Source organism: Seriola aureovittata, chromosome 17 (assembly GCF_021018895.1).
Source record: "Seriola aureovittata isolate HTS-2021-v1 ecotype China chromosome 17, ASM2101889v1, whole genome shotgun sequence".
Taxonomy (NCBI): Eukaryota; Metazoa; Chordata; class Actinopteri; order Carangiformes; family Carangidae; genus Seriola; species Seriola aureovittata.
In genome coordinates, this window is record NC_079380.1 from 24,351,492 (window position 1) to 24,366,520 (window position 15,029).

The following is a 15,029-nucleotide window of genomic DNA, read 5'->3' on the forward strand; positions in this document are numbered from 1 at the left end:
CTCATCGTCCAGCTAAGTTTAGCCTTAAGTTACAGTTTACTAACTACTGTTAACTGTTTCTTTAATTATGTGACGTAGAACAATGAGTCTTAGTTTATAAAGTCTGTAAGAACTGGTCCTGGTCCTGGTCCTGGTCCTGGTCCTGGATCTGAGGAGTGCAGGTGTGTTGCCTTCACACTCAGTCGGCTTCAACAGTTTAATTGATTTAAATGAAATCCAGCAGAGTTAAAAAGTTTTGTTTAAGGTTTAATTCAGCTGTAGTAACATTGACAACATGGTAACGACACATAAATACACTGTAAAAAAAAAAAAGTCATATGAGTGAAGACATTCTCAGGAGTGTCAGTAAAATGGAGTAAAGCTCAAACATCAGTCCCTCGACCTCACGGTGTCAGACGCACTGTGGAGGGAAGCGTTAACAAATAAGAAAACTATCAGATCTCCAGATAAAAATGACAAATATACTTTAAAAAAGCTACAGAATTTAAAACAGACACAAACTGACAGACACAATGATGGGGAGGGGTCTCTCTCTCTCTCTCTCTCTCTGTCTCTCTCTCTCTCTCTGTCTCTCTCTGTCTCTCTGTCTGTCTCTCTCTCTCTGTCTCTGTCTCTCTCTCTCTCTCTCTGTCTCTCTCTCTGTCTCTGTCTCTCTCTCTCTGTCTCTCTCTGTCTCTCTCTCTCTCTCTCTCTGTCTCTGTCTCTCTCTCTCTCTCTCTGTCTCTCTCTCTGTCTCTGTCTCTCTCTCTCTCTCTCTCTCTCTTCTCTCTCTCTCTCTCTCTCTCTCTCTCTCTGTCTCTCTCTCTGTCTCTGTCTCTCTCTCTCTGTCTCTCTCTGTCTCTCTCTCTCTCTCTCTCTGTCTCTCTCTCTCTCTTTCTGCGTCTCTCTCTCTCTCTCTCTCTGTCTCTCTCTCTCTCTGTCTCTCTCTCTCTCTCTCTCCCTCTCTCTCTCTCTCTCTCTCTCTCTCTCTCTCTCTCTCTCTCTCTCTGCCCTGAGGAGCTGATGGCACATCTTCAACCGATTAATCAGGATTTGAATTTAGTGTTCCTGACCTTTGTGACCTCTAGTAACCCTTGTCACAGGTTCAGTCTGAGGTGGCCAGTTTAACTAAACGTGATTATTCCTTTGAGTCAAATTACAAGAAAAGGAAGAAAATATTTGAGCAAAATCTCAAGAAGAAAATGAAAAGAAACACTTCTTCTTTCTGATCTTGACTATTGGATGATGAACTGTGAAAACTTCATCCCTCGTCTTGTTTAAGTCTGAGAACAATTCTCACAAAATACACTTGTCAGTTTAAAACAAAAGTCCTGGGGTCCTTCACAAAGACGGACTTTGAATGTGTCTTAGGTAAATTAAATTAAAAAAGGCCTACGGAGGGACTGAGCGCCATTTGCCCTCAGCAGGAAATATTTCTCTTCAGGAAGAATTCAACAGTTACAAGGACGTTTTACAACAAAAAGAAAAATCTGTCTCTAAAGCTCTTTCCCTTCTCTTTGCTCTCGCCATGACAACGTTAGCTAACCACAAATTATGAATCATGTTTTCCTGTTTTTGGTTGCTACTGCTCAGCGCAGGTGTCATTGATTGTTACCATGGTAACATTAAGACATGACATCCTCATCGTCAACATCGGATTACATTACAAAACCATTGTAATCTGTGAAATTCTGTGGTAAAATAAATGTTTCCTGCCAGAAAGAAAGAAAGAAATTTCAAGTGGCTAATGGGACTTTTAAATAACGGCCCGAGAGGGAGAAACGTGGCAGTTGTGGTGCTTGTGTCCACATTTGAAAGATTATTGCAGTGATCTGCTGAACTGTGATTGGCAGGATGATTGAGACGAACTCAGGAGTGTCGGTCCTCTGTAGAGTCATCCTCAGTTTCTATTCTCAGCTCTCAGTGGAGAGGGAAAGATGAAGATGGCCGTCGAAAAGCTCACTGTGGTCGAGGGGGGGGGGGGTCAGAGGTCGATCACCCCTGTCTCCATCACGTCAGTCTGTGTCCCATCATGCTCTGAGCTGGCTGTGAATCAACTGAGAGGAACGAGAGGATGTGAGCGGCGGCTGCAGCTTCAGGAGGAAAACATCAATGAGCTTGTTTGAACTTACTGGTGGCTGGTTGACGTAGTTCCCCTCATCATCATCATCATCGTCATCATCAGTTTCGCTTAGAGCCGATGACTCTGACGTTGCATCTGGTGCAAAACATGAAATGAAAACTTGTGTTAAACGGATGTGAGACCTTAAAGGTGCAGTGTGCAGGATTCGTTGGGAGCGGTTTGCAAACGCACCGTTCAGGTTTGGCCCCTCCTCCCGACTCGTGGGGCGAGAGCGACAGAGAGCAGCGGTGAGCGAGTGAGCTGCAGGGTGAATGAAGAGAGGGAGCGGCGTCAGAGCAAAGCAGTGAATCAGGGAAATAAAACGTTATGTTCTGGTTGTTGCGGCCGAAGTTTAGCCCCGCCCCCGGTCGAACAGACACACAGACCTCTTTATACATCCATGATGTCCCGCCCCCACACACTACCACTCTCAGAAGCTCAGGTCGTGTCTCTCGACAGTCCACAATGAATGAGGGTCTTACAGCCGATTTTCATTTTGTGTTGGATATAAAAACTAGACAGATGTAGATCCATTAGATTAAAGTTTTCCTTTCCATTTCTAGTGAAATAGCTTTTCTGTACGCACAACAGGTCGTCAACACAGCTGGAAACAGCTGGATCATCACACGGCTTCGGATGCAGCAGAGGTACGTTTTGTTTTGTTCTTTTTAACCACGTTCATTCAACTTCATTTCAATTCCCATCTCCCTTCAGGAAATGTGCCACTACTCTCTCAGACACCTGAAGGTCAGATCGACCCACGTCACCTTCACAACCAAGACGAGGATGTTTTTCACAGCGGTAAGATTTTTCTGATTCATTTCTGATGTTACGTTGTAAACATGTTAAAAACTTTGTCCGTTGACTGACTGAACTGTAACTTACAGGTGCAAAACTAAAACAGTTGTGTAAGTAGATTTTTTTTAAAAAGTGGCATGATACATGTAGACAACCCTTTTTCTCATGTGGGGTGTGGTCTATTTCTTCATCCAGGTGTTTAGATGAACCTTAAAGGATTCTGGAAATACCTTCAGAACAGCGGTCAACATGTTGTTAAATGATTTTTTAAAGATTGTTGTTTTATTTATTTTGTGGGAGAATCAGATAAATTTGACACAAACACAATAATAACAAACACACTGGGGCTGACACACATTGTTGTGATGATGTACTGCAGGGCTTCCTGTGTGCAACACCACAGAGGAAGAAGTGCAGTACATAATCGAATGATCTGAAACTTAGAAAAATAAAAGAAGATTGGACCTCTAACTCACTTAAAGAATTCTTTGGATCCACATTCTGATAGTCTAAGTCGTCTTCCTCCTCTTCTTGTTCCTCTTCTTCCTCTTTCTCTTTCTCCTCTTCAATGTGAATTCACATGAACAGTGTTGAAATAAGACAAGATAACATCAATTAGCCAGTTTTGTTCATAAGAATAAACAGAAGGGAAATGAATAGAACCAAAGAAGAACAAGAGCAGGTCCTCCTCACCTTCAAGGTTCACATATTCATGACGAACATCTGCGGATGAAAACAAACAGCTGATCAGTTTCACACAGACCCACAGGCCGATCACGTTTTTCTTTTTTTCTTGTGCTAACTTAATTTTAATTTCTTCTTTCATTGTTTCCTTTTTTTTAGCTACATCTTTAGGGCAGATTGGAGGCTACAGTGACTCGCTATCAGAAAGTGACAAAACAGGCCAGGGCTAGCTGGTTAGCATGCTAACTTCAGTAGAAGAAAGGAAGTGATAGAAATGGAAGCAAAGCAGAAGGGTTGTTTTCCACCTCTGGAGACAGCTGTAAGTGAGTAAAGGAATGAAGTCTGATGCTGAACTCAACGTTTATTCTAGACTGTGTAAGTAAACAGCTGTTAATGCTAACGTTAGCTATGTAGCAATAGCAAAACTTACAAATAGCTCCTTTTAAATAAAAAGGCAGTGTGTGATCTTCAGTATTTTTTTTTGCCAATGGACATTTATAAACTGGAGTTGCTGGATCAAATTTCTAGCTTGAATCTATGTTGCTGTTTCCAAACTGTACCTGAACTGGGCGTTGAGGCTCGGCTGATGCTTGACGGAGCAAGAGCCTCACCGTCGGGTATCACGATGCTACAGAAAAAAGAGATGATCAGATCAGAATTTGATTTACTGAAAGATAAATGATTTAACCACCATACGTCTGTTTGATAGAAGAAACTTACATGTATCCAGGTTCTTCTACATCGCTGTCATGACAGTTAGGGTCAGGGTTTGCGTACTCAGGACCTGCAGAAAACAACCGTCAACACAGTTCAGCCACCATCAAACAACACACAGTCTGAATTAAAGGAGGCCCAGTTTGTTTACAGCATTGTTTCTGTTTGATTTGTTCCTCTCACTAACTCAAGTCCAGACCAACAAGTCCCAAGTTGAAGCAATCAAGTTCCAAATCAAGACCAAACAGTCCTGTGTCAGGGACAGTATGTCCAAAGATGATGCCAATAAGTCCCAACTCTTGGCAATTTGGTCACAAGTCAAGGTCAAGGAGTATCAAGTGAAGGCTAATAGGTCCCACCCTTCCAAGTTAAGACTAGCAAGTCCAAAGCTGAGGCCAACAAGTCCTAACTCTTGTCATAAGTTGCGCTACCTCGACTTGGGAACCACTGCATTATGGGATACCGACGGTCACACTGGTTTTCTCAACTATATTCATTGATATTTCTCAGAGTGATGTGATGAGATCTGCTGCTGCAGTTAAAGAAACATGACCTTACCTTCTACTGGATTCTCATAACTTGGATTACTTTCTGCAGGAGGGAAAAACGTCATCATGTTAAAATTTCTAAAGAGTCTAAGTACCACAGAAAAGTGAACATACTCCAAGATCTGAGGTTTAAAAAAGAAGAAAATCTGACCGGTTTCTGTTTGGGTGAAGGATTGGTGTCTCCGCTGAGTTCCAGAGTCAGTTGAAGATGAGCTAAAAGTGAATAGATAAAAACACAGTGAACAATTGAACCTGAATAAAAGCCATGACACAAGGCGACTCAGTCCTTTGTAGTCCCAGTTTTCATTTCTCAATCACCAAACCATGATGTCTGAGTAACTCTCGGTAGACCACTGCCTGTATTTATTTATATGGACAGTAGGGACATGTCCCTAACAATATTTCGGACGGAAAGAATTGCCCCTACCGATATTTGAGTGAACTCGTTTGCACTGTGTTTGGAGTGAAGTCATATTAGATCATTCCAATTTTCCCTCCAAGAGGCTATGTCTCCAAGACAACTAATTTATGCATGCTAGCATTTGATTGACTGAAACGTCACCAGAAAAATGTCAACTGATGTTATATAAACATGTTAGCTAGCATTAACTAGCAAGCTGACCATGGCTTCTGTCTTCTGTAGGCACGCAGTCAGCCTTACTATACTATGAATTTTTATTACTTTTTTATGCCTTACTATACTAGGACTTTTTATGTCTTACTGTACAATGACTTTTTTTTTATGACTTTTTACATCTTACTATACTAGGACTTTTTATACCTTATTATTATGACTTTTTTATGCCTTAGTATATTATGCCTTTTTGTGCCTTGCTATACTATTAATATTTCATGACTTTTCATGCCTTAATATACTATAACTGTTTATGTATTGCTATACTATGAATTTTTATGACGTTTTATGCCTTACTATACTGACTTTTTATGTCTTGCTATACTATGACTTTTTATGATTTTTTTTATGCCTTGTCATACTATGAATTTTTATGACTTTTTTGCCTTGCTGTAGTATGACTTTTCTTATGACTTACTGTCACAGGCCCACTGTGGCTGCAGGAGTTTCCCAGTGTTTCCTGTTTGATTTCCTTGTCTGTCTTCCCCTGTGTCTCCTCCCCCTTGTCTGTGTGTTCTTCTCAGCAGGGAAGTGATGCAGCGCTGGCTACCGGTTTCACTTGTTTTTCATTACTCATCAAGCTCAGTATAAGAACCCGGGTCTCCACTCACTCGTGGCTAGGTTGTTCCACTCTCTATGCATGAATTCTGATTGATTGCTTCTCATTGTGTTGGATGATTCCTCACCAGTGTCTCTCTCTACCTCAGCTCTTGCCTGCTCCAGTGCTGCTGCCTGCTCCTGCTGTAATTGACTGCTGTGCTGCCATTTCCAGCCAAGCAACGCACCTGCTGCTCCCACTCAGACAATTCACCTGTTCCATTCCAACCATCCACCTCCACGCTCCTCCTGCAACGACCCGGATCATTCACCTCACTGTACTATGTCTTTTTATGCGTCATTATATTATGCCTTTTTATGCCTTACTATACTATGACATTTTTATGACTTTTTTTTGCCTCACTATACTATGACTTTTTTCCTTAGTATACAATGACCCTTTTCTTTACTATACTATGACCTTTTATGACTTACTATACTATGACTTTTTCTCCCTTAATATACTAGGACTTGTTATTGCATCACTTTATTATGACTCTATTATGACTTTTTATGCCTTACTATATTATGACTTTTTAATGACTTTTTATGTCTTAGTATACAATGACTTTTTATGCCTTACTAAATTGACTTTTTATGTCTTAGGATGCAATGTCTTTTTTATGACTTTTTTTGCCTCACTATACTATGACTTTTTTCCTTAGTATACAATGACTTTTTTATGACTTTTTGTGCCATAGTATGCAATGACTTTTTATGCCTTAGTATATTATGACTTTTTTATGCCTTACTATACTATGACTTTTTTAAGACTTTTTATATATTAGTATACTGTGACTTTTTTGACTTGCTATAGGATGACTTTTTATGCCTTACTATTGCATGACTTTTTTTGCCTCACTATACTATGACTTTTTATGCCTTACTATGCAATGACTTTTTATGCCTTAGTATATTATGGCTTTTTATGCCTTACTATATTATGACTTTTTTAAGACTTTTTATGTATTAGTATACTGTGACTTTTTATGTCTTAGGATGCAATGTCTTTTTTATGACTTTTTTTGCCTCACTATACTATGACTTTTTTCCTTAGTATACAATGACTTTTTTATGACTTTTTGTGCCATAGTATGCAATGACTTTTTATGCCTTAGTATATTATGACTTTTTTATGCCTTACTATACGATGACTTTTTTAAGACTTTTTATGTATTAGTATACTGTGACTTTTTTGACTTGCTATAGGATGACTTTTTATGCCTTACTATTGCATGACTTTTTTTGCCTCACTATACTATGACTTTTTATGCCTTACTATGCAATGACTTTTTATGCCTTAGTATATTATGGCTTTTTATGCCTTACTATATTATGACTTTTTTAAGACTTTTTATGTATTAGTATACTGTGACTTTTTTGACTTGCTATAGGATGACTTTTTATGCCTTACTATTGCATGTCTTTTTTTGCCTCACTATACTATGACTTTTTTATGACTTTTTATGCCTCACTATACTATGACTTTTTTATGACTTTTTATGCCTTACTATATTATGACTTTTTATGCCTTACTATACTATGACTTTTTTTATGACTTTTTATGACTTTTTTATGACTTTTTATGCCTTACTATATTATGACTTTTTTAAGACTTTTTATGCCTTACTATACTATGACTTTTATGACTTTTTATGCCTTAGTATATTATGACTTTTTTTATGACTTTTATGCCTTACTGTATTATGACTTTTTATGCCTTACTATACTATGACTTTTTTATGACTTTTTAAAGATTTTTTATGCTTTACTATACTATGACTTTTTTAGGACTTTTTATGCCTTAATATTCTCTGACATTTTCATGAATTTTTTTGCCTTACTATACTATTACTTTTTTCTGACTTTTTTATGCCTTACTATACTATGACTTTTTTAGGACTTTTTATGCCTTACTATATTATGACTTTTTTATGCCTTAGTATATTATGACTTTTTTATGCCTTAGTATATTATGACTTTTTTGTGACTTTTTAAAGATTTTTTATGCTTTACTATACTATGACTTTTTTATGACTTTTTTATGCCTTACTATATTATGACTTTTTTATGCCTTACTATACTATGACTTTTTTATGACTTTTTTATGCCTTAGTATATTATGACTTTTTTATGCCTTACTATATTATAACTTTTTATGCCTTAATATTCTCTGACATTTTCATGAATTTTTTTGCCTTACTATACTATGACTTTTTTAAGACTTTTTATGCCTTACTATACTATGACTTTTTTCTGACTTTTTTATGCCTTAGTATATTATGACTTTTTTATGCCTTAGTATATTATGACTTTTTTCTGACTTTTTTATGCCTTACTATACTATGACTTTTTTAGGACTTTTTATGCCTTAGTATATTATGACTTTTTTATGCCTTAGTATATTATGACTTTTTTGTGACTTTTTAAAGATTTTTTATGCTTTACTATACTATGACTTTTTATGACTTTTTTATGACTTTTTTATGCCTTACTGTATTATGACTTTTTATGCCTTACTATATTATGACTTTTTAAAGATTTTTTATGCTTTACTATACTATGACTTTTTTATGACTTTTTATGCCTTACTATATTATGACTTTTTATGCCTTACTATACTATGACTTTTTTATGACTTTTTATGCCTTAATATTCTCTGACATTTTCATGAATTTTTTTGCCTTACTATATTATGACTTTTTATGCCTTAGTATATTATGACTTTTTATGCCTTAGTATATTATGACTTTTTTGTGACTTTTTAAAGATTTTTTATGCTTTACTATACTATGACTTTTTTATGACTTTTTATGCCTTACTATATTATGACTTTTTTATGCCTTAGTATATTATGACTTTTTTATGCCTTAGTATATTATGACTTTTTTGTGACTTTTTAAAGATTTTTTATGCTTTACTATACTATGACTTTTTTATGACTTTTTTATGCCTTACTATATTATGACTTTTTTATGCCTTACTATACTATGACTTTTTTATGACTTTTTTATGCCTTAGTATATTATGACTTTTTTATGCCTTACTATATTATAACTTTTTATGCCTTAATATTCTCTGACATTTTAATGAATTTTTTTGCCTTACTATACTATGACTTTTTTAAGACTTTTTATGCCTTACTATACTATGACTTTTTTCTGACTTTTTATGCCTTAGTATATTATGACTTTTTATGCCTTAGTATATTATGACTTTTTTGTGACTTTTTATGCCTTACTATACTATGACTTTTTTAGGACTTTTTATGCCTTAGTATATTATGACTTTTTATGCCTTAGTATATTATGACTTTTTATGCCTTAGTATATTATGACTTTTTATGCCTTAGTATATTATGACTTTTTTGTGACTTTTTAAAGATTTTTTATGCTTTACTATACTATGACTTTTTTATGACTTTTTATGCCTTACTGTATTATGACTTTTTATGCCTTACTATATTATGACTTTTTAAAGATTTTTTATGCTTTACTATACTATGACTTGTTTATGACTTTTTATGCCTTACTATATTATGACTTTTTATGCCTTACTATACTATGACTTTTTTATGACTTTTTATGCCTTAGTATATTATGACTTTTTATGCCTTAATATTCTCTGACATTTTCATGAATTTTTTTGCCTTACTATACTATTACTTTTTTCTGACTTTTTATGCCTTACTATACTATGACTTTTTTAGGACTTTTTATGCCTTACTATATTATGACTTTTTATGCCTTAGTATATTATGACTTTTTATGCCTTAGTATATTATGACTTTTTTGTGACTTTTTAAAGATTTTTTATGCTTTACTATACTATGACTTTTTTATGACTTTTTATGCCTTACTATATTATGACTTTTTATGCCTTACTATACTATGACTTTTTTATGACTTTTTATGCCTTAGTATATTATGACTTTTTATGCCTTACTATATTATAACTTTTTATGCCTTAATATTCTCTGAAATTTTCATGAATTTTTTTGCCTTACTATACTATGACTTTTTTAAGACTTTTTATGCCTTACTATACTATGACTTTTTTCTGACTTTTTATGCCTTAGTATATTATGACTTTTTATGCCTTAGTATATTATGACTTTTTTGTGACTTTTTATGCCTTACTATACTATGACTTTTTTATGACTTTTTATGCCTTACTATATTATGACTTTTTATGCCTTAGTATATTATGACTTTTTATGCCTTAGTATATTATGACTTTTTTGTGACTTTTTAAAGATTTTTTATGCTTTACTATACTATGACTTTTTTATGACTTTTTATGCCTTACTATACTATGACTTTTTTGAGACTTTTTATGCCTTACTATACTATGACTTTTTTATGACTTTTTATGCCTTAGTATATGATGACTTTTTATGCCTTAGTATATGATGACTTTTTATGCCTTAATATTCTCTGACATTTTCATGAATTTTTTTGCCTTACTATACTATGACTTTTTTAAGACTTTTTATGCCTTACTATACTATGACTTTTTTAAGACTTTTTATGCCTTACTATACTATGACTTTTTTCTGACTTTTTATGCCTTAGTATATTATGACTTTTTATGCCTTAGTATATTATGACTTTTTTATGACTTTTTTGTGAGTTTTTATGCCTTACTATACTATGACTTTTTTATGACTTTTTATGCCTTACTATACTATGACTTTTTTATGACTTTTTAAAGATTTTTTATGCTTTACTATACTATGACTTTTTTAGGACTTTTTATGCCTTAATATTCTCTGACATTTTCATGAATTTTTTTGCCTTACTATACTATTACTTTTTTCTGACTTTTTATGCCTTACTATACTATGACTTTTTTAGGACTTTTTATGCCTTACTATATTATGACTTTTTATGCCTTAGTATATTATGACTTTTTATGCCTTAGTATATTATGACTTTTTTGTGACTTTTTAAAGATTTTTTATGCTTTACTATACTATGACTTTTTTATGACTTTTTATGCCTTACTATATTATGACTTTTTATGCCTTACTATACTATGACTTTTTTATGACTTTTTATGCCTTAGTATATTATGACTTTTTATGCCTTACTATATTATAACTTTTTATGCCTTAATATTCTCTGACATTTTCATGAATTTTTTTGCCTTACTATACTATGACTTTTTTAAGACTTTTTATGCCTTACTATACTATGACTTTTTTCTGACTTTTTTATGCCTTAGTATATTATGACTTTTTTATGCCTTAGTATATTATGACTTTTTTCTGACTTTTTTATGCCTTACTATACTATGACTTTTTTAGGACTTTTTATGCCTTAGTATATTATGACTTTTTTATGCCTTAGTATATTATGACTTTTTTGTGACTTTTTAAAGATTTTTTATGCTTTACTATACTATGACTTTTTTATGACTTTTTATGCCTTACTGTATTATGACTTTTTTATGCCTTACTATATTATGACTTTTTAAAGATTTTTTATGCTTTACTATACTATGACTTTTTTATGACTTTTTTATGCCTTACTATATTATGACTTTTTTATGCCTTACTATACTATGACTTTTTTATGACTTTTTTATGCCTACTATACTATGACTTTTTTATGCCTTAATATTCTCTGACATTTTCATGAATTTTTTTGCCTTACTATACTATTACTTTTTTCTGACTTTTTTATGCCTTACTATACTATGACTTTTTTATGACTTTTTTAGGACTTTTTATGCCTTACTATATTATGACTTTTTTATGCCTTAGTATATTATGACTTTTTTATGCCTTAGTATATTATGACTTTTTTGTGACTTTTTAAAGATTTTTTATGCTTTACTATACTATGACTTTTTTATGACTTTTTTATGCCTTACTATATTATGACTTTTTTATGCCTTACTATACTATGACTTTTTTATGACTTTTTTATGCCTTAGTATATTATGACTTTTTTATGCCTTACTATATTATAACTTTTTATGCCTTAATATTCTCTGACATTTTAATGAATTTTTTTGCCTTACTATACTATGACTTTTTTAAGACTTTTTATGCCTTACTATACTATGACTTTTTTCTGACTTTTTTATGCCTTAGTATATTATGACTTTTTTATGCCTTAGTATATTATGACTTTTTTGTGACTTTTTTATGCCTTACTATACTATGACTTTTTTAGGACTTTTTATGCCTTAGTATATTATGACTTTTTTATGCCTTAGTATATTATGACTTTTTTATGCCTTAGTATATTATGACTTTTTTATGCCTTAGTATATTATGACTTTTTTGTGACTTTTTAAAGATTTTTTATGCTTTACTATACTATGACTTTTTTATGACTTTTTTATGCCTTACTGTATTATGACTTTTTTATGCCTTACTATATTATGACTTTTTAAAGATTTTTTATGCTTTACTATACTATGACTTGTTTATGACTTTTTATGCCTTACTATATTATGACTTTTTTATGCCTTACTATACTATGACTTTTTTATGACTTTTTTATGCTTACTATATTATGACTTTTTTATGCCTTAATATTCTCTGACATTTTCATGAATTTTTTTGCCTTACTATACTATTACTTTTTTCTGACTTTTTTATGCCTTACTATACTATGACTTTTTTAGGACTTTTTATGCCTTACTATATTATGACTTTTTTATGCCTTAGTATATTATGACTTTTTTATGCCTTAGTATATTATGACTTTTTTGTGACTTTTTAAAGATTTTTTATGCTTTACTATACTATGACTTTTTTAGGACTTTTTATGCCTTACTATATTATGACTTTTTTATGCCTTACTATACTATGACTTTTTTATGACTTTTTTATGCCTTAGTATATTATGACTTTTTTATGCCTTACTATATTATAACTTTTTATGCCTTAATATTCTCTGAAATTTTCATGAATTTTTTTGCCTTACTATACTATGACTTTTTTAAGACTTTTTATGCCTTACTATACTATGACCTTTTTATGACTTTTTTCTGACTTTTTTATGCCTTAGTATATTATGACTTTTTTATGCCTTAGTATATTATGACTTTTTTGTGACTTTTTTATGCCTTACTATACTATGACTTTTTTATGACTTTTTTATGCCTTACTATATTATGACTTTTTTATGCCTTAGTATATTATGACTTTTTTATGCCTTAGTATATTATGACTTTTTTGTGACTTTTTAAAGATTTTTTATGCTTTACTATACTATGACTTTTTTATGACTTTTTTATGCCTTACTATACTATGACTTTTTTGAGACTTTTTATGCCTTACTATACTATGACTTTTTTATGACTTTTTTATGCCTTAGTATATGATGACTTTTTTATGCCTTAGTATATGATGACTTTTTTATGCCTTAATATTCTCTGACATTTTCATGAATTTTTTTGCCTTACTATACTATGACTTTTTTAAGACTTTTTATGCCTTACTATACTATGACTTTTTTAAGACTTTTTATGCCTTACTATACTATGACTTTTTTCTGACTTTTTATGCCTTAGTATATTATGACTTTTTATGCCTTAGTATATTATGACTTTTTTGTGAGTTTTTATGCCTTACTATACTATGACTTTTTTATGACTTTTTATGCCTTACTATACTATGACTTTTTTATGACTTTTTAAAGATTTTTTATGCTTTACTATACTATGACTTTTTTAGGACTTTTTATGCCTTAATATTCTCTGACATTTTCATGAATTTTTTTGCCTTACTATACTATTACTTTTTTCTGACTTTTTTATGACTTTTTATGCCTTACTATACTATGACTTTTTTAGGACTTTTTATGCCTTACTATATTATGACTTTTTATGCCTTAGTATATTATGACTTTTTATGCCTTAGTATATTATGACTTTTTTGTGACTTTTTAAAGATTTTTTATGCTTTACTATACTATGACTTTTTTATGACTTTTTATGCCTTACTATATTATGACTTTTTATGCCTTACTATACTATGACTTTTTTATGACTTTTTATGCCTTAGTATATTATGACTTTTTATGCCTTACTATATTATAACTTTTTATGCCTTAATATTCTCTGACATTTTCATGAATTTTTTTGCCTTACTATACTATGACTTTTTTAAGACTTTTTATGCCTTACTATACTATGACTTTTTTCTGACTTTTTATGCCTTAGTATATTATGACTTTTTATGCCTTAGTATATTATGACTTTTTTCTGACTTTTTATGCCTTACTATACTATGACTTTTTTAGGACTTTTTATGCCTTAGTATATTATGACTTTTTATGCCTTAGTATATTATGACTTTTTTGTGACTTTTTAAAGATTTTTATGCTTTACTATACTATGACTTTTTTATGACTTTTTATGCCTTCCTGTATTATGACTTTTTATGCCTTACTATATTATGACTTTTTAAAGATTTTTTATGCTTTACTATACTATGACTTTTTTATGACTTTTTATGCCTTACTATATTATGACTTTTTATGCCTTACTATACTATGACTTTTTTATGACTTTTTATGCCTTAGTATATTATGACTTTTTATGCCTTAATATTCTCTGACATTTTCATGAATTTTTTTGCCTTACTATACTATTACTTTTTTCTGACTTTTTATGCCTTACTATACTATGACTTTTTTAGGACTTTTTATGCCTTACTATATTATGACTTTTTATGCCTTAGTATATTATGACTTTTTATGCCTTAGTATATATGACTTTTTTATGACTTTTTAAAGATTTTTTATGCTTTACTATACTATGACTTTTTTATGACTTTTTATGCCTTACTATATTATGACTTTTTATGCCTTACTATACTATGACTTTTTTATGACTTTTTATGCCTTAGTATATTATGACTTTTTATGCCTTACTATATTATAACTTTTTATGCCTTAATATTCTCTGAAATTTTCATGAATTTTTTTGCCTT

General features: G+C 31.8%; 1 protein-coding gene across 2 annotated transcripts in view; it reads right to left on the reverse strand.

Moving 5' to 3' along the window:
- Nucleotides 1-926: 926 nt before the first annotated feature.
- The window catches only part of LOC130185752 (linker for activation of T-cells family member 1-like), a 38,578-nt gene continuing 24,475 nt past the window's right edge, over nucleotides 927-15,029 (reverse strand). The window contains exons 6-14 of one of the 2 annotated variants that reach the window (XM_056402382.1): nucleotides 4,997-5,058; nucleotides 4,856-4,888; nucleotides 4,304-4,367; nucleotides 4,144-4,211; nucleotides 3,593-3,622; nucleotides 3,376-3,462; nucleotides 2,294-2,362; nucleotides 2,112-2,197; nucleotides 927-2,036 (exon numbers count right to left, since the gene is read on the reverse strand). In XM_056402382.1, the coding sequence (XP_056258357.1) occupies nucleotides 2,010-2,036; nucleotides 2,112-2,197; nucleotides 2,294-2,362; nucleotides 3,376-3,462; nucleotides 3,593-3,622; nucleotides 4,144-4,211; nucleotides 4,304-4,367; nucleotides 4,856-4,888; nucleotides 4,997-5,058 (526 nt within the window). In that variant the 3' untranslated portion in view covers nucleotides 927-2,009. The remainder of the gene's footprint in view (nucleotides 2,037-2,111; nucleotides 2,198-2,293; nucleotides 2,363-3,375; nucleotides 3,463-3,592; nucleotides 3,623-4,143; nucleotides 4,212-4,303; nucleotides 4,368-4,855; nucleotides 4,889-4,996; nucleotides 5,059-15,029) is intronic. The other variant, XM_056402384.1, reaches the window with a different exon arrangement.